The following is a 27,406-nucleotide window of genomic DNA, read 5'->3' as shown; positions in this document are numbered from 1 at the left end:
GTTTACCCACAATTTTGGAAAGGTGCAAACAATTTTTCAGGCCATTTTGGGGGGTTTTGTTTGCAATGGTGTCCAATTTGCCTTTTTTCTTAGTTTTTTGTGTTGTTCCAATACACACATACACACAAAAGGAAATAAAAGTGTATAACAAAACATGTGTAACTGCAATAATTATCTGGAAGAAATACTTCATATTCTGAAATAACTTTAAAGGTTGCCATGACTATAGATATTATTTTGCATGTATGTATACATCCCATTCATCCCATTCACATGACACCTGGTGTGTCGGGTCGATCCGATGTACCTGGTGCTGATCTCTTATTTACCGGCGGCAGCCTACAGAGATCTTGTGTACACCAGTGTGAAATGACAGTCTCCTAGGCAGATAGCAGATAAATAAGCAATCACACCTTCCACAGGACAGGAGCAAGACAGGACTGGTGCAAATCATTCATTTAGAAGTATCACCACTAATTTTACAATCAAGTCTTAAGGATTATCATTAGGGCTGGATTCACACACAGCGTTCCGTAGCTTTTTCAACAGTATTTTCCATAAAAAAAACAATGTCAGATATTACTTCAAATTCCATAGAATTTTTTTTAATTTATATTTTTTTTCTTTAGTGGCATCTTTTTCTTTAATCCTCTCTCTCACTCTTGGGGCGATTCTCCAGTTTTGCACTTTTGTATTTTTCCTAACCCGTCTTTCAAAAAAACCTTTAACTTTTATTTTTCTGGGGGCAGGTTGTTGTTTTTTTTGTGGGATAAGATGTAGTTTTTGAATGACGCCAATAATACCGGAAAATGGAAAAAAGACAAAAAAAAGCTCCCAAGTTTGATATAATGGAGATTTAAAAAAAACATAACGCGGACATAGTTTTTTGAGTTTTTGCACAGGTAGTTAGGAAAAAACCGAGAACCTTGTAAACTCACGTATAATGTATATATGAATACATAACTTTTCTGAGACCTGTAACAATTTTGTCTTTTCATAAATGGAGTGGTGTGAGGGCTTGTTATTTGGTGGCGAGCTGACTGTTTTTATTTCCACTGTATTGGGGTATGCTCCGTACCCTGGCGTCGGACGTGTGGCGTACGTATAACAGTGGCATGATGTGGGTCTGATGATTTTTCTGAGTTTTCTACAGCACTTCATAAATGGCAAGAAAAACGTCATCTTTTAAGTATCTCAAAATAAAAAAAGCCACAATAATGTTTGTAAAACACGCTGTTAAAAGCCTGACATTTACAGTGGGGCAAAAAAGTATTTAGTCAGTCAGCAATAGTGCAAGTTCCACCACTTAAAAAGATGAGAGGCGTCTGTAATTTACATCATAGGTAGACCTCAACTATGGGAGACAAACTGAGAAAAAAAAATCCAGAAAATCACATTGTCTGTTTTTTATCATTTTATTTGCATTTTATGGTGGAAAATAAGTATTTGGTGAGAAACAAACAATCAAGATTTCTGGCTCTCACAGACCTGTAACTTCTTCTTTAAGAGTCTCCTCTGTCCTCCACTCATTACCTGTAGTAATGGCACCTGTTTAAACTTGTTATCAGTATAAAAAGACACCTGTGCGCACCCTCAAACAGTCTGACTCCAAACTCCACTATGGTGAAGACCAAAGAGCTGTCAAAGGACACCAGACACAAAATTGTAGCCCTGCACCAGGCTGGGAAGACTGAATCTGCAATAGCCAACCAGCTTGGAGTGAAGAAATCAACAGTGGGAGCAATAATTAGAAAATGGAAGACATACAAGACCACTGATAATCTCCCTCGATCTGGGGCTCCACGCAAAATCCCACCCCGTGGGGTCAGAATGATCACAAGAACGGTGAGCAAAAATCCCAGAACCACGCGGGGGGACCTAGTGAATGAACTGCAGAGAGCTGGGACCAATGTAACAAGGCCTACCATAAGTAACACACTATGCCACCATGGACTCAGATCCTGCAGTGCCAGACGTGTCCCACTGCTTAAGCCAGTACATGTCCGGGCCCGTCTGAAGTTTGCTAGAGAGCATTTGGATGATCCAGAGGAGTTTTGGGAGAATGTCCTATGGTCTGATGAAACCAAACTGGAACTGTTTGGTAGAAACACAACTTGTCGTGTTTGGAGGAAAAATAATACTGAGTTGCATCCATCAAACACCATACCTACTGTAAAGCATGGTGGTGGAAACATCATGCTTTGGGGCTGTTTCTCTGCAAAGGGGCCAGTACGACTGATCCGGGTACATGAAAGAATGAATGGGGCCATGTATCGTGAGATTTTGAGTGCAAACCTCCTTCCATCAGCAAGGGCATTGAAGATGAAACGTGGCTGGGTCTTTCAACATGACAATGATCCAAAGCACACCGCCAGGGCAACGAAGGAGTGGCTTCGTAAGAAGCATTTCAAGGTCCTGGAGTGGCCTAGCCAGTCTTCAGATCTCAACCCTATAGAAAACCTTTGGAGGGAGTTGAAAGTCCGTGTTGCCAAGCGAAAAGCCAAAAACATCACTGCTCTAGAGGAGATCTGCATGGAGGAATGGGCCAACATACCAACAACAGTGTGTGGCAACCTTGTGAAGACTTACAGAAAACGTTTGACCTCTGTCATTGCCAACAAAGGATAGATTACAAAGTATTGAGATTAAATTTTGTTTCTGACCAAATACTTATTTTCCACCATAACATGCAAATTAAATGTTAAAAAAACAGACAATGTGATTTTCTGGATTTTTTTTTCTCAGTTTGTCTCCCATAGTTGAGGTCTACCTATGATGTCAATTACAGACGCCTCTCATCTTTTTTAGTGGTGGAACTTGCACTATTGCTGACTGACTAAATACTTTTTTGCCCCACTGTATCTCTCCCCTCGGTATCAGTCTGTCATTGTTAGTTTGCTTACTGTAAGCGATATCTGTCATTTGTATGTAACCTCTTCTCATGTTCAGCACCATGGAACCAATAGTGCTATATAAATAATAATAATAATAATTTATGGCATTTTTTTTTTTTTACTAATTTGCTTGAAAAAATGCTGACAAAATAGTGTGTGTGTGAAGGAGCCCTAAATAATAGAGGTCGATAGATGAGGAGTCGAAAAACTTCAGGAAAGGAGAGAAGTGAGGGAGGCCGGAGGGTTTACAATCTTACCGATGGTTTCAAAGAACAGATCTAAATCGGCGAAACGTAAATGTGTAAATGGAAAAACACAGAAAAATGGTCAAACATCAAAAATACAAAAAGGAGATGATTATCTATGGCTTTATCTGTGAGATGACAACAATTGGAGACATTCAGAGCAGATTGATGACCAGACACATTAGGCATTAATGTCTAAAGATCCCACCGGAAACACCCAAAGGTCTCACAATGTCCCCACTAAACACTTTAGGTCACAGGATTGACATACAGACACATATCTATTATATCCACCCGTAGATGTGGCAGGTGACATATTTTATATAAAGCGTAACTGCACTTTTATAAAACTTCTCACTCGTCAGAAGTTTTGATTGGTCGGGTCCCGGTGCTAAGACCCCTAATGACTAGAAAAGTAAAGGGGTGCGAGTCCTCAGCCGAGAGCTCAGAGATTGAAGAAGTCTCTGGTGTCCACCTTCAGTTGGCTCCCCGTTTTGGCGATATGTGGGGGTCTCAGCACCTTGAAACTCATCAATTTAAACTTTTTTCAATTAACTTTGACATGTGAAAAGTTTTCTGAAAGAAATGTCACACTTTAGGTAAAAAAAATAAAAAATTGCAACGGCAGACTTATTGATGTGTGTCCTTACGAGCAATACATACATAAAAAGTGTTATATAACTATGCACAGGGGGTCCTATAAGCTCAGAAAAAGGCTCCTCAGTGCCGGCAATGCAAATGGTTTGGCAGACAATGATCCCATTGTACCCACAAGCTGTTGGGGGAGGGGAGGTGGTACCCTGATAGATCATGTCAGCAACATGGCGGCAGTGTTGAATGCCAACATCCCTGGGATGTAATGACACGACTCATCAAGCTGGTAGAGGATTTCACCAGAAAAAAAAATGGCGTGGTTCATGTTAACATAACTTTTAATCTCTCATTTTATATACAAATTGTCTCTTCAGAAAGGAAGAGGACTAGAGCATGCATGGCTTCTAAGTCTCCTCAATCTGAAATGCCAGGCTTGACTTGTCACTCTCCACAAAGTGATAAGTTACCCCTTACACGCCAGTCCAGTGCTTCTCATCTAGCCAAATGAGAACTCATACTTTGCACTGACAAGGGGCAATACCCCCGAAACAATGTCTGCAAATTGAGATTCTGGCTTGGATTTTATACCAAGTCATACTGCAAGGCTCGTTAAAGGGTCGATATTGACTTTTAGGATCGCTGATTCCAATAGGTGGTGCTAGATTCTAGTCCTTTTTCTTTCTCAAAAGACAGTTTGCATATTTAATTTCCCAGAGGATCATGCATGGCTTATAAGTCTCCTCACTCTGACATGCCAGACTTGGCTTGGCACTCTCCACAAACAGAAACCACTTAGATCCCAATCCTTAATTTAAAAACAGTGATTTCTCTTCGATAAGGGGTAGCATTATCCCAAGCAGAATCTTGAGATCGTCATCTGTCGAGTGATTGGTTTAAGGGCAACAGAGCCTGATTCTCGGAATTTGGCAGAAAGTTTGGTATCTGCGCTGTGGGTCATGGGCGGCCTGTTTGGGGAAATTTGCTGTAAAGACACACATGCTTTATTCCCCAGAAATGAGGATGATCTCAAGATGTGCCATTTGCATAATAATATATATTTTATTTTTTTTTTTTTTGCAATTATTTACAAAATCAATCAAACAACATCAAACCATTTGTATCCAACAACATCAAACCATTTGCATTGCACTTTTCTCCCAATGGACTGAAAGCAAAAAAAAATAAATGACTTTGGCTTGGCAGAAAATTATGGAAAAATAAAAAATAAAAATTAAAAACATTGCAAACGCGCTATCCATTGACTCCAAACCACAAATGTCATTATTACCTGTAAAATGACCAGCGCGTTCTCCACCGACAGCTCATCGGAGGGCAGACCTTCACTCTTCCAAATCAGTTGTTCGCTTTCCGTCGACAAAAACCTCCTTAAATCAAAAGCTGAAAAAAATAGGAAAATCAATACGTGTTCCATTTCTTTAGCTAATGGGCTAGAAACAGGGTGGACGATAAATTAAGTGCTCGGTAATTTGCTGTGTACGGTCGTCTGATAATAATCGCCCCCTTATTGTGGGCAGAAACATTAGCTGGAGCTGAGAAAACAGCGTGTATACATGTGTCCTGGCAATGGTTCGCTGAATAAAATCATCGCCCTCGGTAGGTCCCTGCAATTGGTACAATGCATGAAAGTCATATGAAATGTGTGAACTTAAAGGGATATTCTGCATCAGATAATACAGGTGATGTTTCCTAGAGAGCTCCAGATAACAAAAAAAGTCACCAGAGAATGCTTCGGAAACTTCTTTGGGGGCAAAGGAGACCATACTGTAGGTGAACATTGTAGGTGAACGCTGCTGCCTCCAGCAGACTATAGACCAAAGTTGGTCCCTCCTCAGCAGGCTACACCCGCCTACTGGCATCAGGCTATTCAGCTTAGTATCACTTTGGAGGCAGATCCTAATCAGCAGTCTCCAGACCTACTTCTGTCAATGGTGGTGAGTTTTTTTTTCTAACCTTCTTCTCATGTCTCCTCTAGATAGGGAAAAAAGAGCATAATTAGCCAGCAGTAATCCGTATCTGCTCTAGTCTGGATGGCAGGAACTTTTCCTTGTCCTAACACAGTCAGCGTTCAGGTACTAGCACGGACAGTCCTTGCCACTGGTCTACTGCTCACCCGCCACCCAGAACCTAGCAGATTGCAAGGAGAGAAGACCAAGCCGAAAACTCAGACCATGAAATGAAATAAACCTCTTCAGGACAGGAGGATAGATCTTCAAACATCCTGCTGTGTTGAGTTAGGTCCCAGCCCACATCCTCTGCGGAGCACGCTCTCGAGTCTGATCTGTTTCCCTTTCAGAAATCTTACAAGACAATTTTCTGACCTTTGTCTTCTGCCCTTCTCTAGAGGTCCTCCTGGCTTTGCCACCTTTCCGGTTTTTCCGGTGACCTCTGAGGTCCTTACAGAAGAATAGATCTTCCCACATTCCGCTGTATTGAGTTAGCTTCCAGCCCACATCCTCTGCGGCACACACTCCCTGTAGTCCGATCGGTTTCCCTTTCAGAGATCTTACATGTCCCTTTTCTGACCTTTGTCTTCTGCCCTTCTCTAGAGGTCCTCTTAGTTACGCTGCCTTTCCAGTTTTTCCCGTGACCTCCGCGTTCCTTCTGGTGCTGTGGGTCAAATTTAGTTCTGATGCGGCCAACCCTTTATTCCCTCAGCCAATCATGCTCTCATGCTTGTTTCTTTTCGCAGCGGTGTCGGGACTTGTGGTCACGGGGTGGTTCTTGTGACACATGAGCCTGGCCCCCAATCAGCACTCGCGTCACTGTCTCCACCTTCGAACGAACTGAACATGGAGAGAAAGTCAGAGATCAGCTGCAGACCTGACTTCCTCTTCATGTGGACAACCCTTTTAAGCTACAAGTCTGCAGTACTCTGTGTGACTGCAGACTTACAGTTAGGCCCAGAAATGTTTGCCGCAATTGGATCTTTGTGATTTCAGCTCTGTAAACCATTATTCTGGATATAAAACAAAACCACTGAGATGAAAATGAAGTGGAGACTTTCTGGTTTAACTACAGTGGTTGAACTAAAATATCCTGTAAAATGTATAGGAATGTCAACGATTTTCCTACGAAGCCTCCTCACTTCAGAGGCTCAAAAGTAATTGGAGAAATTAACTTTTCCATTAATAAAATGTTGATTGTGGGTTCTCTTCGGGTGTGAAGTTCGGTCCAGTAGCTCATCCATTGGAAAGGATACGGACCAGAGAAGATATCATGGGACCTTTGTCTTACCCCTCTGTGCTACGAGCCCTCCTGGTATCTTTCCTTGGACTCGCTGACTACCTTGGCCACGAGTGGTGACTCAGTGTCACACTAAGAAATTGAAAGACCTTCTTCCTGGAGAGTGTTCTTCATTTGCGTGGATGCTGTGAAGGGGTTTTTCTTTATCATAGAAAGGATTCTACAATCATCCACCACTGTTGTCTTCCAAATTGTTGATTTGGCCACACCTAACATTTCTGCTATCTGACAAATTTCTCCTTTTCTTCAGCCTATGGTCTCATTCTCTTCCATTGAGAGCTCCTTTCACCGCATGTTGTGGGTTCACAACAACAGCTTCCAAATGGAAATGCCGCAAGTGGAATCCACTCCAGACCTTTTACCTGCTTAATTAATCATGCATTAATGAGGGAATAGTCCAAGCAGCCCATTAAAGAGCTTTTGAAATTATTGTCCAATTGCAGTACTTTCAGTCCCTTTAAAAAAAGGGGCAGGTACATATTAAAGAGCTGTAATTCCTAAACCCTTACTCTAATTAGGATGTGAATTCCCTCAAATTAAAGCTGATAATCTGCATGTTAAACCCATACAGATTACCAAAACTTTATTTAAGATACAGTTATATAAACAGCTAAAATGCCAAAACTTGTGTCACTGTCCAAATACTTCTGGACTTAACTGTATGAATCCTAACATTGGACGCACTGCGGGCTGTGAGGATTCTTCGGCTCCGGCGCCAGGAGTGGGTGGTCCTGTGACCTTAGGTATGCGATATGCATATTCCTGGCTGCCTTCTGACAAGAGGGAAAAATAGAAAATGTATTGAGGAAGGCCACAACAGTCTAGTCAGACTGTTGTGATCCGTCGGCAATACAAGTCTATGGGAAAAAAAACGCATCCTGCAGGCACATTTGCAGGATCCGTTTTTTTTTCCCAAAATGACGGATTGCGACGTACGTCACACAATGCAAGTGTGAAAGAAGCCTAACTTAGAAGGGTCCCACAGTGGCTGTCACGTGCAAATTTACTTCCTGTAATACATAGAAATGCAGGATCCTCCAGACAGATTATCTTTGTAGCCACTTTCCTCTCTGACTAGTATTGGGGGAATCCTTCTTTAATTTTATTTAGTACATCCCTCTTTTAAAACATTTTAACTCCATCCAATTGGATGCGCAGGTGACAGGATCAGGGACCCCATGCCCATCTTTACACTAAGAGCTGCCCCCCAAACAATTGCCTTTGACATCAGTATATTCTAAGATTGGAACATAGAAAATAAACATAAAACATAACCTCCATAATGGGATTTAATATTATTAAAAGAATAAAAGCACTAAAAATAAAACTGTCTATTGTGACATTGTGGTTTTTTCATAGTTTTGGCTCTTAGGAGTGTCTTATGTCAAGTTACGCATACTGACAGATCTGGTGCAAATTCTTTCTAATAATATCTAAAACTTGTTTTTCTAAACCAGAGTGTAAGTGTAACAGTGAAACATGTGAGAGCAATAAAAACAAGCCATACTTTCCAGTCCAACAGATTTCCTCCACTGATCGATGCTGTCCTTTCGCTGATCCTCGGGGGCGGCGGATATGTAGGTGATGAAGGCAGCTGCCAGCTGGGCTCTCTTTGGCAATGTATTTAATTCTTCTGTTATTTCTTCCACCTTACAAAAAAAAGAAAGAATCAGCTGTCCAGGTTTTGCTATATAGTCATGTCCGTGTGCTGTTTATTTTTTAAAGTGATTCTCTGGAAACAGAGAAACTTACCCTAAAATGTTAATTGGAAAGGTGCCTGGGAGCATGTGCAGCAGATAGCTCCATCTTGTGTAGAAGATGTGCTCCCAGCGCATAGTCTCATCTAATACTAGAGATACCAGGGGTGCGGAGATAGGGTGGACAGCAGTGTGAGCAGACTCTTCTTGTCTATCTAATATAATACTAGAGATACCAGAGGTGCTGGGGTAAGAAGAGGCTGCTCACACTGCTGTCCACCCAGTCTATCTGATCTAATATTGGAGGTATCAGGAGTGCTGAGGTAAGGAGAGGCTGCTCACACTGCTGGCCACCCTGTCTGATATAATTCTGGAGATACCAATAGTGCCAAGGTAAGAGGAGGCTGCTCAAACTGCTGTCCACCCTGCGTATCTGACCTAATACTGGAGATACCAGGAGTGCTGAAGTAAAAAGAAGCTGCCCACACTGCTGTCCACCCTGTCTATCTGATCTAGTACTGGAGGTACCAGGAATGCCAAGTTAACAAGAGGCTGTTCACACTGCTGTCCACCCTGTCTATCTGATCTAATACTGGAGATACCAGTAGTGCCAATGTATGAGGAGGCTGCTCACCCTGCTGTCCACCCTGTCTATATGAGCTAATACTGGAGATGCCAGTAGTGCCAAGGAAGAAGACGCTGCTCACACTGCTGTCCACCTTATATGTCTGATCTAATACTGGAGGTACTAGTATTGCCAAGGTAAGAAGAGGCTGCTCACACTGCTGTCCACCCTATCTTTCTGTTCTAATATCGGATATACCAAGAGTGTGGCTTTATGAAGAGGCCACTCACACTGCTGTCCATCCTGTCTGTCTGATCTAATACTGGAGATACCTGGATTGCTAAAGCAAAAAGATACTGCGTCCAATGCAGCATTAGAGGACGCAGTATCTTTTTGCTTTAGCAATCCAGGTATCTCCAGTATTAGATCAGACAGACAGGATGGACAGCAGTGTGAGTGGCCTCTTCATAAAGCCACACTCTTGGTATATCCGATATTAGAACAGAAAGATAGGGTGGACAGCAGTGTGAGCAGCCTCTTCTTACCTTGGCAATACTAGTACCTCCAGTATTAGATCAGACATATAAGGTGGACAGCAGTGTGAGCAGCGTCTTCTTCCTTGGCACTACTGGCATCTCCAGTATTAGCTCATATAGACAGGGTGGACAGCAGGGTGAGCAGCCTCCTCATACATTGGCACTACTGGTATCTCCAGTATTAGATCAGATAGACAGGGTGGACAGCAGTGTGAACAGCCTCTTGTTAACTTGGCACTCCTGGTACCTCCAGTACTAGATCAGATAGACAGGGTGGACAGCAGTGTGGGCAGCTTCTTTTTACTGTCTACCCTGTCTCTCTTTTCTAATTCTGGTGATACCAGGAGTGCTGAGGTAAGAAGAGGCTGCTCACACTGCTGTCCACCCTGTCTCTCTTTTCTAATACTGGTGATACCAGGGGTGCTGAGGTAAGAAGAGGCTGCTCACACTGCTGTCCACCCTGTCCATCTGATCTAATACTGGAGATACCAGGGGTGCTGAGGTAAGAAGAGGCTGCTCACACTGCTGTCCACCCTGTCTATCTGATCTAATACTGGAGATACCAGGGGTGCTGAGGTAAGAAGAGGCTGCTCACACTGCTGTCCACCCTGTCTCTCTTTTCTAATACTGTTGATACCAGGGGTGCTGAGGTAAGAAGAGGCTGCTCACACTGCTGTCCACCCTGTCTATCTAATCTAATACTGGAGATACCAGGGTTGCCGAGGTAAGAAGAGGCTGCTCACACTGCTGTCCACCCTGTCTATCTGATCTAATACTGGAGATACCAGGGGTGCTGAGGTAAGAAGAGGCTGCTCACACTGCTGTCCACCCTGTCTCTCTTTTCTAATACTGTTGATACCAGGGGTGCTGAGGTAAGAAGAGGCTGCTCACACTACTGTCCACCATGTCCATCTGATCTAATCCTGAGCTTCCTACTGCAAATCTTCAAAGGCAGCTGTCTTATTCACATTCTAGGACAGGGCTCAGTCAGTGTAACAAGTTAAAAGCCCTATTCACAAATGCTAAAAAAAAATACACAGAATGTCATTTTGGTGTCTACTGTGAATACTTATAGAGATATCATCCACCGTAATGCAATGACTAAAATCTAAGGCAAAATCTGTATCAAAATCTGCATATAAAACAGGCAGATTCGACTGTAGATTTTCACGGTGAATACTGCAGGAATCGAGCTGAGGCTCAGTGTGCAAGACTCCGCAATCAACAATTTCCATAACAGCGATCTGACTGCAGTAACACAGAGCCCAAGAGCAGCATGTGCATTGTTTGAGCACGGATAGGACAGGATAGCCTTAGTTCCAGAGAAAAGTATTATTGCTGTACTGTGACATTTCAGGTTAAAAATCAAATATGATTGCCAAAGGGAAGACATGACAGGGGAGTCTGCTTCATAGCATTAACAATGTAGTTAAACCTTTGGCAGAATAGCAGTAGCTCATTTTCTACAGTCAAGATGGGATCAGTAAAGCCGGCCACAGACATCATGTAATTGTGACTTAGCAGATCGTTAGAAGCCACAACTGCCCAATTAAACTGGTTTTCATGTCACAGAAAAAGAGGCAGCAGTGGCGGCTCCATAGATCATTAACCAGGTCAAGACCAAGTCGGGTTTTATTGCATATGAGGTTATGTCTCTTTAGCATGATAAGGGGGACAAATTTTTATGAACTCAGTGACTTTTTCCCACGGTGCTGAGGTACCCACAGCTCAGTTCTGCTGTGAACGCAGTCTCAGTGACCGGCGGTAACCTCAATGACATCACCGCTGCTCACTGATGCTGCGCTCGCAGCAGCTCATTCATCAGTGGTTCTTAGCCTGGATGGTTGCATCTTGGCACCTTCCAGGTTGAAAGCTATTTATACCCAGACATGGATTACGGCGTGGGACAGAATGACGGACAGGTCAGGAATATTGTTTTTGTTTATTTTGTTTTATTACAGGAGACGATAGCTTCAGTGGAATGGGTGTTAAGGTACCGTCACACTAGGCGAGGTTGCAGCGATATCGCCAGCGATCCGTGACGTTGCAGCGTCCTGCATAGCGATATCGCTATGTTTGGCACGCAGCAGCGATCTGGATCCTGCTGGGATATCGCTGGTTGCAGGGAGAGTGGACGAACTTTCTTTCATCGCAACTCTCCCGCTGACACCGCTGGATCGCCATGTGTGACGCCGATCCAGCGATGTCTTCACTGGTATCCATGGTAAACATCGGGTTACTAAGCGCAGGGCCGCGCTTAGTAACCCGATATTTACCATGGATACCATGGTAAAAGTAAAAAAAAAAACACTACATACTCACCGTCTGTTGTCCGTCACGTCCCCTGGAGCTTGCCGTACTGACTGTCTCAGCGCCGGCCGGCCGTAAAGCAGAGCCCAGCGGTGAACCTGCAGTAACAGCGGTTCACCGCTGGGCACCGCTGTTACGGCCGGCCGGCGCTGAGACACAGTCAGTGCGGCAAGCGCCGAGGGACATGAAGGACGACAGAAGGTGCGTATGTAGTGTTTTTTTTTTTTTTTTACATGGGGACTTCGGCATCGCTGAAGACAGTTTCAGCGATGCCGAAGTCGCTTGGTCGCTGGAGAGAGCTGTCTGTGTGACAGCTCCCCAGCGACCACACAGCAACTTACCAGCGATCACGTCGCTGGTCGCGATCGCTGGTAAGTTGCTTAGTGTAACGGCACCTTTAGGTGAGTATAACTGTGTTTGTGATTTTTAAATAAAAATGGAAAAGTGTGTTTTGTTTTAATTCTATTAAAAGACTTTATACTTGCTGTGTGTTTATTTACCATACAACTATAGGATTAGTAATGGAAAGGTGTCTTATAGACACCTCTCCATTACAAAGCCTTGGGCTTGATGTCACCAAACCATATAAAGGTGACATCAACCCCACAAATATTACCCTACTTGCCGCCAGAGGGCAAGTGGGAAGAGCTGGGCAAAGCGCCATAATTGGCGCATCTAATAGATGGGCGGCTGCAGGCTGCTATTTTTAGGCTGGAAGGGGGGGGGGGCAATATCCATGGCCTATTACCAGCCTGAGAATACCAGCCCCCAGCTGTCTGCTTTAGCTTGGCTGGTTGTCATAAATGTTAGGGACTTCATGCCATTTTTTTAAATGATTTATTTAAATAACCACAAAACACAGTGTGAGGATTATTTTTGATAACCAGCCTTGCTGAAGCTGACAGCTGAGGGCTGAAGCCCGCAGCTGTCAGTTCTGCCTGGTTGGTTATTAAAAGTACAGGAGAACCCACACCGTTTTTTTAATTTATTTTATTTATAGAGCAGGCGGCGGATGATGAATAATCTCATCAGCCCCCACCTGCTCTCGCTGTTATTAGCTGAATACAACTCTCAACAATGTCCCCTCCTGGCGCCAGCAGGGGAGAATGATAAGAGATGTCTTCAGCACCCAGCGCCGGAGAACAGAGCGAACAGTACCGCTACCTCACAGGTGTCGGTACGTGTGGTACTGATGTGGCACACGGCTGCCACATGTATGCCACAAGTATTACACACAGACTTTGATTTCTCCGGTACTGTTTTTTTCCGGTACTGGAAATATCAGGACGTGTGAAAAAAGCCTAACACAGATTTACAAAAATTTGTGAACAGTGTTTGAGAGAAAAAGGTCTTTTATGTAAATAGAAAAGTCTTAAGATTTTTTAGTTCAACTCATGAAAAATGGGAGAAAAAACTAAAGTGTTGTGTTTAGATTTTTGTTGTGTGTAAACACACACACACACACACACACACACACACACACACACATATATATAGAGGGACAACTAAAACACATTTTACACTGTGTTCCCCTTTTCGTAATAATTATTTTTTAATTATCTAGAAACAGCGATACAACAGGTTTTCACAGTTCACAGCTCCGCACATACTGTAGACACATTGCTTCAGAGATTAGGGGCGCAGAGATGGTAATAAACCATCTGTGCCTTCCCAGTGGAGAGTCTCCCAGGTTCGGCACGTCTTATTTCCTGCTACTTACTATGCAATAGCATAGTAGAAAATCCTTGAAGTGTAACATGCAGACCACCCACACGTAAAAAGTGTATGGGCAGATCGGATGTTGATAAGCACAGTGGTGCAGACAAGCACAGTTGTAAGAGCTGGATGCAGGGGCTTTAGCGGTGTAACAGACCCCTTGTAATCACTACAAAACCAGTGGATTTCTACATTGCCATCACCATGTTGGTGCATCAACGGCACCAGTAGGACCAGTAGCAGATAATAAGTAGCTCTGTGGTCCATTACAATAAGAGAAATATGTAAATCACTATGCCCAGTAAGGCCTACATGGTAGAAGAAAAGGGCACCCTTCTCTCTGACCCCAGTCTTGACTTGTGTGTCTGACCCCAGTCTTGACTTGTGTGTCTGACCCCAGTCTTGACTTGTGTGTCTGACCCGAGTCTTGACTTGTGTTTCTGACCCCAGTCTTGACTTGTGTTTCTGACCCCAGTCTTGACCTGTGTGTCTGACTCCAGTCTTGACCTGTGTGTCTGACCCCAGTCTTGACCTGTGTGTCTGACCCCAATCTTGACCTGTGTGTCTGACCCCAGTCTTGACCTGTGTGTCTGACCCCAGGCTTGACCTGTGTGTCTGACCCCAGTCTTGACTTGTGTTTCTGACCCCAGTCTTGACTTCTGTGTCTGACCCCAGTCTTGACCTGTGTGTCTGACCCCAGTCTTGACCTGTGTGTCTGACCCCAGTCTTGACCTGTGTGTCTGACCCCAGTCTTGACCTGTGTGTCTGACCCCAGTCTTGACCTGTGTGTCTGACCCCAGTCTTGACCTGTGTGTCTGACCCCAGTCTTGACTTGTGTTTCTGACCCCAGTCTTGACTTGTGTTTCTGACCCCAGTCTTGACTTGTGTGTCTGACCCCAGTCTTGACTTGTGTTTCTGACCCCAGTCTTGACCTGTGTGTCTGACCCCAGTCTTGACTTGTGTCTGACCCCAGTCTTGACCTGTGTGTCTGACCCCAGTCTTGACTTGTGTGTCTGACCCCAGTCTTGACCTGTGTGTCTGTGTCTGACCCCAGTCTTGACTTGTGTTTCTGACCCGTCTTGACTTGTGTTTCTGACCCCAGTCTTGACTTGTTTCTGACCCCAGTCTTGACCTGTATGTCTGACCCCAGTCTTGACTTGTGTGTCTGACCCCAGTCTTGACTTGTGTGTCTGACCCCAGTCTTGACTTGTGTGTCTGACCCCAGTCTTGACTTGTGTGTCTGACCCCAGTCTTGACTTGTGTGTCTGACCCCAGTCTTGACTTGTGTGTCTGACCCCAGTCTTGACTTGTGTTTCTGACCCCAGTCTTGACTTGTGTTTCTGACCCCAGTCTTGACTTGTGTTTCTGACCCCAGTCTTGACTTGTGTTTCTGACCCCAGTCTTGACCTGTGTGTCTGACCCCAGTCTTGACCTGTGTGTCTGACCCCAGTCTTGACTTGTGTGTCTGACCCCAGTCTTGACTTGTGTTTCTGACCCCAGTCTTGACTTGTGTTTCTGACCCCAGTCTTGACCTGTGTGTCTGACCCCAGTCTTGACTTGTGTCTGACCCCAGTCTTGACCTGTGTGTCTGACCCCAGTCTTGACTTGTGTGTCTGACCCCAGTCTTGACTTGTGTGTCTGACCCCAGTCTTGACTTGTGTGTCTGACCCCAGTCTTGACTTGTGTTTCTGACCAGTCTTGATTTGTGTTTCTAACCCCAGTCTTGACTTGTATTTCTGACCCCAGTCTTGACTTGTGTTTCTGACCCGAGTCTTGACTTGTGTTTCTGACCAGTCTTGACTTGTGTTTCTGACCAGTCTTGACTTGTATTTCTGACCCCAGTCTTGATTTGTGTTTCTGACCCCAGTCTTGATTTGTGTTTCTAACCTGGGCATTCCATCTTTTGTGTTCTCCATCCAGCTGGTTGATCAGTATCTCTGCAGAATCAATGATCTCTTGAGCTTTTGATAACTCCGCTTCCAGTTTGGCAGCTTCAGTCGTTCTTGCCTGGAACCTACAAAATAGAGAATTCTTCATCGGCAACAAAATTCATCACAAGCGCACCAGTGACGATTTACGTTTTTTGGCAGTGGTCTAATCTTAATCCATTGATTTTTAGGGAACCAAGCCAAGAGTACAAGCAATTTAGTAGAGTAGATTCTCAACTTTCTGTAAGTAAAAGTGAATATCCAAAGTCTCACAAACAATAGAGGCTGAAGATGAGCGAGGAGATTGTCATCGGCTGCTAAACACTAACTAGTATCAGGTCACCCAGAAACTCAATGCACAACTAAGGAAACGATTCTATAAACTCATCATGTTATTAATAATAATAATGTTATCAAACACTTACTTCTCTTTCAGTTCGGTCACCTTCCTGCCAACGGTATTAAGTTGCTCTTCCAACTTGTGTTTTCTTTCTTCTATTCTTCGGAAATTACTGAAATATTTTTTTCAAGATTTCAAATCAGAGTTCATTCAAGTAGGAGTATCATATTAAAGAACTTCAGACATTAATGGGCCAGGAGAGCCTGGGAGCACAATGTGAGAAATCAGGCAGAATGGTAATCAGCCGATCAATGCTCGGATGGTTCTCGGGCTCCTTTCTTCCGAGTGCCTCACTTGAGGAACAGAGGAGATAATATGTTTATCAATGACACAAGATCTTCTAAGGTGCTTAAAGAATCTTGTAAGACTGTTATCATACGGTCTATGACAATGAAAGTGCCTAAAGAGAGATGGATGTCTTCCTGGAGCAGAACAATATTGTATCATACAATTATTAGGTTCTGTAGAAGGACGTAGATCTGGGGATTTATTATGATGGAATATAGGCTGAACTGGATGGACAAATGTCTTTTTTCGGCCTTACTAACTATGTTACTATGTTACTATGTTAATTGCAGAATGTAGGCTTTCTTCTCTGCATACTTAAGCGTGCGGCTAATTTTTTGTTTTTACACTTTTGTATTTTCCTCCAATTTTTTTTTTATTGCTCCATCAACATAACCGTATTTGGGTTTTTTTGCAGGAAGAGTTCTAGTTTTGAATGACATTATTCACTTTATTATATAATGTGCTGAAAACAGGAAAAAAAATCCAAGTGAGGTTAAATTGCGGGGGAAAAAAACAGAATTCTATCACTATAAGTTTTTTTGGTTGCATCATTGGGTGACACCAAGGAGACCATGGGACGTCCAAAAGCCACCCATAGGTTGGCAAAGGAGTAAAAATGTGTAAAGGCAAAGCGACTGCCGTCTGTAGCACCTTTCCGACTGGACTCGCCTCTGCCAAGGCAAAATTTTGAGAAGGTGTGGACCACGTAGCAGCCTGACCTGGAGGTCAGAAGCGTGACGGCGAGGAGACCAGGAGGCCCCCACACCCAGTGGGGGCACTTTGTTCTTGTCTATCTAAGCTTCCAGGATGGAAGGTGGAATCCGTGGGGCAATGGACGCCTCGGAGACAGAAACACCTTGGCGAGGTCCTTCGTTAATGACAATAAGGACTGAAAATCTGAAGGAAGCTATCGCCTTCAGGAAGTGACGCACCGCTCTGACCAGATCCGGAATGATCTCTTCGTTAAGGTGGAAAAATAAAAAAATTATAAAATATATATTTTTGGCAGAACCTTGTTTGGTGCACTAGACTCCTGTCTGCCTCCGAGTGACGCCAACCTAAACTGAACAGCTTGGTTGTCAGTAGGCGGGTGGGGAGGAGCCGACTTTTTTTCTTAGTTGTAATTCTTAGTGTCAGGCTCCTGGCGGCAGCAGCGTACACCCATGGCCCCCTGTGCCCCCCAATGAGGCGACCAAGTAAACACAATCTCACCCCTGTAAATTGGGATTTGTTTTTAGAGAGTTCAGGTCAGATTCTCCAGGTCAGTACAACTACGGAGATACCAAGCTTGTTTATTTATTTTAGTTACTTATTATTTTAGTGGCTTAAGAAAAAAATACTAAACTTTTATAATACTCAGAACTTGTTTATTTTTATATCTTTATATGGGGTAGATAGTTGTGTGCCAAGTTGTAGTTTTTATTGCTACCATGTAGATGGCTTTTTATTGCATTGTTTTGGGGTAGTTGCGGTGACTGAAAAACAGCAATTGTGGCGTGCAATTTTATTTTTCTGAATTTATTGTACGATTAATTAATTTTATATTTTCATAGATCAGACTTTTATAAATGGGGCAATGCTAAATATAATTTTTTAGATTTTAATTTCTCTATTTTTGGATGGAGAAAAGAAGGAGGGGATGTGGGAGGGAGTCAATCTTTTATGTTTTGTTTTTTTAAATAATTTAAAAATAAAAAATATTTAGTTTTATTACTCTTCTATTTTTTTAGGTCCCAAAGCAGAGGTGTACAGTAAGTATCATGGTCTTTTATGTGATACCTGTGGCTGGGTTTCACAGGAGTATAATGGAGGTGATGGTGGCCTTAGCAGAGTGGAGGGGATAAGACTGACAGCGCCATTACGTGGGTACAGGGAGTCGATTAGCGCTAGCTCCGATCAGGGCTGTTAGAGGTAGGTGTCAGTTGTACAGACACTTCCCCTGTCTGATGCGGTCTCAGCTCCTGAGCCTGCTTCTCACACTCACATCACGGAGTGGGAAGGGGTAAAGGCTACTCCACCATATAGAGTTATATATCGCCCCCTGAGGAAGGTTATTCCGAAACGCGCGTCAGGGTGGGCGGGAGACGGCGTGGCACACTTCGCATTGTTTACTAGGTATGTTATTTGATTCACTAAGTAGGTACCCTGCTGGTTATTGTTTATTTACATCTGGGAACCTCTCACTATGTGTTCAGTCATGTCTTTTGTGAATAGCTGATGGGTTTTTATATAGTGCCTCAGCTATTTCTATTATTATGTCACACTTGACTTTAATTGTGCTGTTGTGCCTCCATGCTTCCCTGCCATTCAGTGTGCATTTGATTGCCGATTTTAGCCCCTTGGTTTGTTTGAGACCTTTTGCATTCATCAATAAAGTTTGCATTATTTATTCAAACTATGGACTATTACACTGGTTTTTTGTTTCAGTGTTTTTTTTCTGTCTTGATTTGCAGTGTGTCCTACACTTCCATTCCTTTGGGCTCTATTATTGTGTATTATGATGATGATATATTATTCTAGGAGCCGTATATGTTTTCTGTCTTTCCATATAGAGTTATAGCATATCACTAGGATATGCCACATTGTAAGTGTGGGGTCTTGCTATTGAGACCACCACCTATTCTGAAAATGAAGATGCAGATGGCTCCTTCAGCTCCCTTCTACCCTTTCTCAGTCACCTCCTTAAAGTTGCACTTTAGTTATCTCAAACTGGTGAGAGTCCAGCACAATTTTGGCAACAGCCGGGTCACAACCCCATTTACAATCCTTCCATGTGATGCCTAGACTAAAGACATTCTAGATTGCACCTGGATTTCTAGGATCCAAGTGCCTTCAGACACCCCAAGATGTCTACTACATACGCCTGCAGCGCCGCCTGCTCCTTCTCCAGGGGCTCGATTTTCTCCAGGACGTGGGAGTATTGCACGTTCGCCTTCACCCAGGCAGCCAGAGGAGCGGCCGCGGCACTGGCTCTTTTCGCATTCTGCAGGAAAGACACAAGATCGGCATTGTCATAAGATAGACAATATGTCGGATGACCCGTCTTCACCGCCCTGGCACGTGGGCAGCACCCACCTTGGCATCAAACGACGTATGATTCTTTTCCAGCAGCTCTTCTACACTCTCCCGGATTTCTTTAGTGATGTTCCTCACATCGAAGGTGACAATTTCTTCCCTAACTCCTCGCTTAGCAAGAAAACTGCCAGAGGAAAACACTACACAATTATACAGGAAAACTATGGAAGAGGCAGAAAACTCACTACGCCGGCTCCTCACAGCGCTCCTGGAGATGATGGACAGGTCCTGTGGGAAGAGGCCAAACCTAGTCTCCTCTGACTGTGGTCTTTAAAGGGAATCCGTCAGTAAGTTTTATCCCCATTAACAGCTTATATGATTGTGGAGATGATTGAAGATAAAAGCCTTGATACAGAATATTTCTGTCTGCGTTCTTTAGCGTTATTCTGGAGAAATCCAGGAGCGCCGTACCAGATCACTGACACACTTCGTGTCTAATGGATAGCTGGCTGTCTCGCTGACGTCAGGCATGACATTATTCGTCTGCTCACATTGCCACGGAGCCCTTCTGAGGACACTGGCCTCACTGTACTGCCGCACATACACCGCCACTTAAAGCTGTACACCTAAACATGTCCAGGTGTCCCGGGGAGGAGCGTGCGTCACCTCCCATGTGCAAATTTGCCAACGTTACCAATAGTGCTGTTGTCAGGGAGGGAGGGTTGGATACAAAAAGTATGAGAGTTTCAGAGAAAAGTCCCCCTGACTGCAATCGTGTGGCCGGGCTGTGATCCGTGCTGCCCGTGGATCAGGCAGCATGAAGCAGGTGACAGGTTCCCTTTAATTGTACAGTTACACTTTATTTCTTACCTTTTCATGCTCACCCACGATGTGTCGAAGATCCCCATGAGTCTTAGCACACCTTCGAGAATGTCTCGGATAATGTCAGGAGGCATGCGCAAGGATCGGATCTCCGACAAAGACTCGGGTTTGATGTTACCGACTGCCCGTTTGGCTTCATCCACCAAAGGCTAAAACACAAAGGACAAAAACGTAAAAGATCCACAAAACCGATGAACAGTACAACATACAGTGCTACGTTAAATGGAATCTGTCAGTAGGGTTGTGATGTAGGGGCAGGGACCGCGATTCCAGCGATGTGTCACTTACTAGGCTGCTTGGTACACTTTTGGTAGAATCCCGGTTTTCTCTGCTGTATATGTAGCAGTGCTGATATGCCGTGTATAACCCCGCCCACATGGCCTATTGGCAGTTTCCTGTGTACACTATCAGTAACCTGCCAATCAGTGATGGGGGCGGGGTTACATTGATTAGCCTGACTGGCCTGTACATGAGACCTAGTCCAGCAGTAATAATCTTCTGCTGATAAAACACTGATTGTATTCAAACTACAATGAGATGCTGAGCAAGTGACACATCCCTGGAATCAGGCTCTCTGCCCCTACATCATGTTACTCTCAGATTACATAGCAAAAAACCTGCTGACAGATTCCCTTTAAGCTGTGCTCCAACAACCTATGTGTGCATACAAATGAATAAAGGATCCCCTTTAACCTTTTGTAGCACTGATACTTGTTTCTTCTTTTTTTTTTACAATAAATAATAATACTAATAATAATAATAATATCTAGACTTCCATCAGGTGTTCAACCTCAGCAAAAGTCACTTTCCCAATGTGCACTACGTCATCAGTAAGATGTCGTTCACAGGGTGGATTAGCAGTGAGGAAGGAGAGGGAACTTGACTGTCAGAGCTCAAAGCATATGATAGGAAGACTTGGGGCATCATGTGATACGTAGTTTTTAGCTTATAGCTGATACAACAGACCTGCCCCAGACCAGGAAATAAGGACTCAGTCAGACAGCCATACAACACGCACGATAGCATCGCAATGCTCGGGCTGGCTGGCGGCTCTCTCTGCATGTATTTCTATGCAGCTGTGATTCTCAGGTTCGGAGAGCAGCCAGCCAGTCCATGTACTGCGATGAACTCATTGTCAGTGTTATTCGGCCGTCTGACTGCGCCCTAAAAAACACCCTCACAAAACCGGTCGGAAAAACAATCATTTTGCAAGAAATTTAATTTGCTAACACTGCGCAGGGAATCTTTTCATACAAGATCACTTGGTTTTGTCAGCACTTTATCTTGTTACCTGAACGTCCTTTAGCTCATCATCGATTGTTCTCTTCCGTTCTTCAATCTTTACAGACTCTTCAGCTATTCGGTGCTTTATTTTTTCCATTTCGGTCTTCTGATCGCTGGCGTTCTGTAAGAAAAGAAGAGCAGATTTCAGAACACTTCACCGGCAGATGTCTGCTGCTCTCAATCATTTTACTGCCGCCCCAGCTTCTTACAGGAGACATCAGCAGCATGCATCATATATACTCGTGGGATAGAAAGGCTTGAGACAACATTGACACAGGAAAAAATATTTTTACATGTTAGTGGTTACATATAGTTAATGCATTTGTAATAAGCTTCTGGCTGCAATCTTATTGCCTTCATTCATTTTCATACTCTATGATGATATGATAATTGCACTCGGATACAAGTTTGGGTCAGGTTTTATTCTTGTGGGAGCGTCTCTCTCAGAAATATCTTGTGGGAGTGTCTCTCTCAGAAATATCTTGTGGGAGTTTCTCCCTCAGAAATATCTTGCGGGAGTGTCTCTCTCAGAAATATCTTGCGGGAGCGTCTCTCTCAGAAATATCTTGTGGGAGCGTCTCTCTCAGAAATATCTTGTGGGAGCGTCTCTCTCAGAAATATCTTGTGGGAGAGTCTCTCTCAGAAATATCTTGCGGTAGTGTCTCTCTCAGAAATATCTTGGGGGAGCGTCTCTCTCAGAAATATCTTGTGGGAGCGTCTCTCTCAGAAATATCTTGTGGGAGCATCTCTCAGAAATATCTTGTGGGAGCGTCTCTCAGAAATATCTTGTGGGAGCGTCTCTCTCAGAAATATCTTGTGGGAGTGTCTCTCTCAGAAATATCTTGTGGGAGTGTCTCTCTCAGAAATATCTTGTGGGAGAGTCTCTCTCAGAAATATCTTGTGGGAGTGTCTCTCTCAGAAATATCTTGTGGGAGCATCTCAGAAATATCTTGTGGGAGTTTCTCTCTCAGAAATATCTTGTGGGAGCGTCTCTCTCAGAAATATCTTGTGGGAGTTTCTCTCTTAGAAATATCTTGTGGGAGTTTCTCTCTCAGAAATATCTTGTGGAAGAGTCTCTCAGAAATATCTTGTGGGAGCGTCTCTCTCAGAAATATCTTGTGGGAGAGTCTCTCAGAAATATCTTGTGGGAGCGTCTCTCTCAGAAATATCTTGTGGGAGTTTCTCTCTCAGAAATATGTTGTGGGAATGTCTCTCAGAAATATGTTGTGGGAGCGTCTCTCTCAGAAATATCTTGCGGTAGTGTCTCTCTCAGAAATATCTTGTGGGAGAGTCTCTCTCAGAAATATAGGCTGGGTGTGAGAGTTATGCATATCCAGTGTCTCCAATAGCTCATGTATCAGCACAGCTCCCATACTACTCTACATATTTCAGATTCATGCGTTTGTCTCCTTCCCTGTTGCCTAGTTACTTTGCTCTCCCAACGATCATTTGTCCCCTTTCCGTGATGTTGAAATCTGCGTACAACCCTCCTCCTGCTATCTCTAACCCTAAGAGAAGGGAGGAGAGAGGAGAACAGAGCGTTGTCGGAACCAGGAGCTGAAGTTCTGGTGGCTTTGTGATATTTTATTCAAAACCAGTCAGATGAAGAACTTGCATCCTCTGCCGCAGACAAAATGGTAGATAATTTTTAATAATGACTATTTCGAAAAAAAAAAAAAAAAAAAAAAAGATTGTTTAATATGCTTCCCAAATGCAAGAAAGAAAGGTGTGTGTATCCTTTAAAGGGGTTGCCCGGGCAAAATCAATAAGTATGCAGTCACTCTGTGTGACAGCAGACTTATGAATACCCCCAGCGCACGCACTGGCAGGTCTTTCCTTGGTTTCTCTGGCTTAGACCGGAAGATAAGACTCTGCCTACAGTCCCGCCCCGGAGCACGAACAGTCTGTCTCCATGATGAGGAACGTGTTTGTGCTTCAGGGCGATATCTCATTACACAAGAACCACAAGACAGATTTCTTCACCCCAGGTATCATTTTAATCAGTATAAAAACGGCAACCTGACAATGTCTGTAGTTTACTTAACAAAACCCTACTGACCGGTCCGCTTTAAATAAAAAAAGAACCTAGACATGTTTGGTATCTGTGAACTTGTAATGACCTGGAGAATCATAATGGCAGGTCAGTTTTATCATTTAGTGAGCATGACGTTAAAAAAAAAACACAATTGTGGAATTGCAATTTCTTTGCAATTTCACCGCAAATGAAATCATTTTCCTGTTTTACGATACACTATATGGTAAAACCAATGGTATCGTTCAAAAGTACAACTTGTCCCGCTAAAAAAAAAACAAGCCCTCGCATGGCCATGTTGACGGCAAAATAAAAAAAATGGCTCTGGGAAGTAAGGGAGAGAAAAACGGAAAGCAAAAATGGAAAATCCCAAGGTCATGAAGGGGTTAATTCTCTGTTGACAAGTAGAACACAGAATACATAAGACTTAATGTAATATAATTTGCTTTGGAAAGGTCCTTAGTAGAGAAGGGAGGGATGTTTTACGATCAGTAATGGGTAAAGCCAGTTCCCTTCCCATGGATGATCTCCCGGACTATTACCTGCATGGAGGTGGTTATCTCCTGTAGAGCTGCGTCGGCCTCGGCCTGCTTCGTTTTCAGCAATAAGCTCTGCTCCCCGGCTTTTCTTTTCAGCTCATCCACTAAAGACTTGGCCTCATTGAGTTTTGATACTCCAGCCTGAGCACAAATGAAGATATCACACACTCAGGTTTACAAGTGACATCATTAACCCGAAAAATTAAAAAATATAAAAGAAAAAAAAAAGTGGTAGGAACAACACACGTAGCAGAAAGGGGCATTGAAAGTCGGCCTCCCTCTTAAGGAAATGCTGGCAGCAAGGTACAAACACAATTCTAGAAAGAAGCGTTTCATTCATCAATCTGGAACCAAAAGTTCCGAAAATTGGCCCAAAATAACATGGAGCTGCACATCCTTAATAAATTTGATACATTTTTAGGACAATTAATTGACCCCAAAAATGGCCTCTCTGCAAGTGGTTAGCCTCTGTATTGCCACAAGCAATTAGCGGCAGTTTTAGGCACTGTAGGAAATTTGTCGTGTTCGGATTGGCCATGTCCCCTTTGCTAAACACTTTTTAGAAAACAGACAGCAAAAAGGAAAAAACATAAAATAAAAAGCACATTTTAAGCTTGTACACATACCTTTAAACTAAAGTACGTGACTTTCTGCTTTCAGAAAATGAAATTTTTCCCACATGTGCGGTCCGCTTAAGGCAAACGTCTCATAAAATAAACCCTGTCCACATGCCCCACTTGGGAACTTTCTCTATGAGCCAGGAAGAGCTTCTATGTAAGCCGTATGTGCACACATTTTTTCCAGTATCCGCCTGAAAGTGCTGCAAAGTGTCCCATTTCAAGGGAATATGTCAGCAGGTGTTTCCTATGAAATCTGATGGTAGCATGAGGTAGTGGCTGAGACACAGATTTCAGTGATGTGTAACTTATTACACTGTTTCCATGCAATGAATGTTTTATTACCAGGAGATTATCAATGCCTGGACCACAGGGCACGTGAGCCCTTGTCCGACCACGCCCCCTCCTCTGAGCAGCTGTCAATAGCCAATGTACACAGAGAACTGTGATGTGGGCGGGGTCAGCTGTGGTGTGGGCGGACTTAGCTTTCTGAGCCCTGCTACATAAAAAAAGCACTGCACCAATAAAACTAAGTGACACATCTCTGGAATCAGGGTCTTTTTTGCTGCTCTCAGAAGACATAGCAAAAACTTGGTGACAGATTCTCTTTAACCACTTAGTGACAGAGCCAATGTGGTAGGTAATGGCCGGGCCAATTTTTACAATTCTGACCACTGTCCCTATATGAGGTTATAACAATGAAACGCTTTAACGGATCCTGATGATTCTGAAAATGTTTTTTCGTGACATATTGTACTTCATGTTAGTGGTAACATTTCTTCGATTATTCATGAAAAAAATGGAAATATGGCGAAAATGTTTAACATTTTGCAATTTTCAGACTTTTAATTTTTATGCCCTTAAATCAGAGAGATATGTCACACAAAATACTTAATAAATAACATTTCCACATGTCTACTTTACATCAGCACAATTTTGGAAACAACATTTTCTTTTGTTAGGAAGTTATAAGGGTTAAAAGTTGACCAGCAATTTCTCATTTTTACAACAAAATTTACAAAACAATTTTTTTAGGGACCATCTCACATTTAAGGTCACTTTGAGGGGTGTACATGACAGAAAATACCCAAACTTGACACCATTCTAAAAACTACACCCCTCAAGGTGCTCAAAACCACATTCAAGAAGTTAATTAACCCTTTACATGCTTCACAGGAACTGAAACAACGAGGAAGGAAAAAAATGAACATTTTACTTTTTTTTGCAAACATTTTACTTCAGAAACAATTTTTTTTACATCCACAAGTGTAAGAAGAGAAAATGAAGCAATTTCTCCTGAATACGCCGATACCCCATATGTGGGGGTAAACCACTGATTAGGCGCACGGCAGAGCTCGGAAGAGAAGGAGTGCCGTTTGACTTTTTCAATGCAGAATTGGCTGGAATTGAGATCGGATGCCATGTCATGTTTAGAGAGCCCCTGATGTGCCTAAACAGTGGAAACCCCCCATAAGTGACCCCATTTTGGAAACTAGACCCCTTAAGGAACTTAACTAGATGTGTGGGAGCACTTTGAACCACCAAGTGCTTCACAGAAATTTATAACGCAGAGCCATGAAAATAAACAATCCTTTTTTTTTTCCTCAAAAATGATTTTTTAGCCGCAATTTTTTATTTTCTCAAGGGTAACATGAGAAATTGGACCACAATATTTATTGGGCAATTTATCCTGAGTACGCTGGTTCCCATACGTGGGGGGAACCACTGTTTGGGCGCATGGCAGAGCTCGGAAGGGAATGAGCGCAGTTTTGGAATGCAGACTTTGATAGAATGGTCTGCAGGCGTTATGTTGCGTTTGCAGAGACCCTGATGTACCTAAACAGTAGAAACCCCCCACAAGTGACCCCATATTGGAAACTAGACCCCCCAAGGCACTTATCTAGATGTGTTGTGAGTATTTTGAACGCCCAAGTGCTTCACAGAAGTTTGACGCAGAGCCGTGAAAATAAAAAAAATCATTTTTTTTCCACAAAAATGATTTTTTTGCTACCAATTTTTCTTTATTTTCGCAAGGGTAACAGGAGAAACTGGCCCCCAAAAGTTGTTGTCCAACTAGTACTTAGTACGCTGATGCCCCATATGTGGGGGTAAACCACTGTTTGGGCGCACGGCAGAGCTCAGAAGGGAGAGAGCACAATTTGACTTTTTGAGCGCAAAATTGGCTGTCTCGTTTGGAGACCCCCTGATGTACCTAAACAGTTGAAACCCCCCAATTCTAACTCCAACCCTAACCCCAACACACCCCTAATCCTAATCCTAATCCCAACCCGATCCATAATCCTAATCAGAACCCTAACCCCAAAACACCTCTACCCTAATCCCAAACCTAACCATAACCCTAATCAAAACCCTAAACCCAACACCCCTAATCCTAATCTCAACCCTAACCTGAAACCTAACCCTAATCTCAATATACCCATAATCCCAACCCTAACCTTAACCCTAATCTCAAACCTAACCCTAATCCCAAACATAACCCTAATGCCAACCCTAACCCTAATGCTAACCCTAACCCTAATCCCAACCCTAATCCCAACTCTAGCCCTAACTTTAGCCCCAACCCTAACCCTAGCCCCAAC

At 43.3% G+C, this 27,406-nt stretch overlaps 1 protein-coding gene across 6 annotated transcripts in view; it reads right to left on the bottom strand.

Moving 5' to 3' along the window:
* The window catches only part of DYNC2H1 (dynein cytoplasmic 2 heavy chain 1), a 491,577-nt gene that overhangs the window by 286,361 nt on the left and 177,810 nt on the right, over window positions 1–27,406 (bottom strand). For all 6 annotated transcript variants that reach the window (XM_077298509.1, XM_077298507.1, XM_077298508.1 and 3 more), the window contains 9 exons: window positions 24,193–24,330; window positions 21,626–21,739; window positions 20,323–20,483; window positions 19,513–19,636; window positions 19,299–19,420; window positions 16,175–16,261; window positions 15,709–15,835; window positions 8,505–8,646; window positions 5,022–5,131 (listed from right to left, as the gene is read on the bottom strand). In XM_077298509.1, coding sequence (XP_077154624.1) covers window positions 5,022–5,131; window positions 8,505–8,646; window positions 15,709–15,835; window positions 16,175–16,261; window positions 19,299–19,420; window positions 19,513–19,636; window positions 20,323–20,483; window positions 21,626–21,739; window positions 24,193–24,330 — 1,125 coding nt within the window. The remainder of the gene's footprint in view (window positions 1–5,021; window positions 5,132–8,504; window positions 8,647–15,708; window positions 15,836–16,174; window positions 16,262–19,298; window positions 19,421–19,512; window positions 19,637–20,322; window positions 20,484–21,625; window positions 21,740–24,192; window positions 24,331–27,406) is intronic.

The sequence above is a fragment of the Ranitomeya variabilis genome, chromosome 3 (assembly GCF_051348905.1).
Source record: "Ranitomeya variabilis isolate aRanVar5 chromosome 3, aRanVar5.hap1, whole genome shotgun sequence".
In the NCBI taxonomy this organism is placed as follows: Eukaryota; Metazoa; Chordata; class Amphibia; order Anura; family Dendrobatidae; genus Ranitomeya; species Ranitomeya variabilis.
Note: the sequence above shows the minus strand (reverse complement) of the source record. Positions and strands in the feature narration are given on the sequence as shown.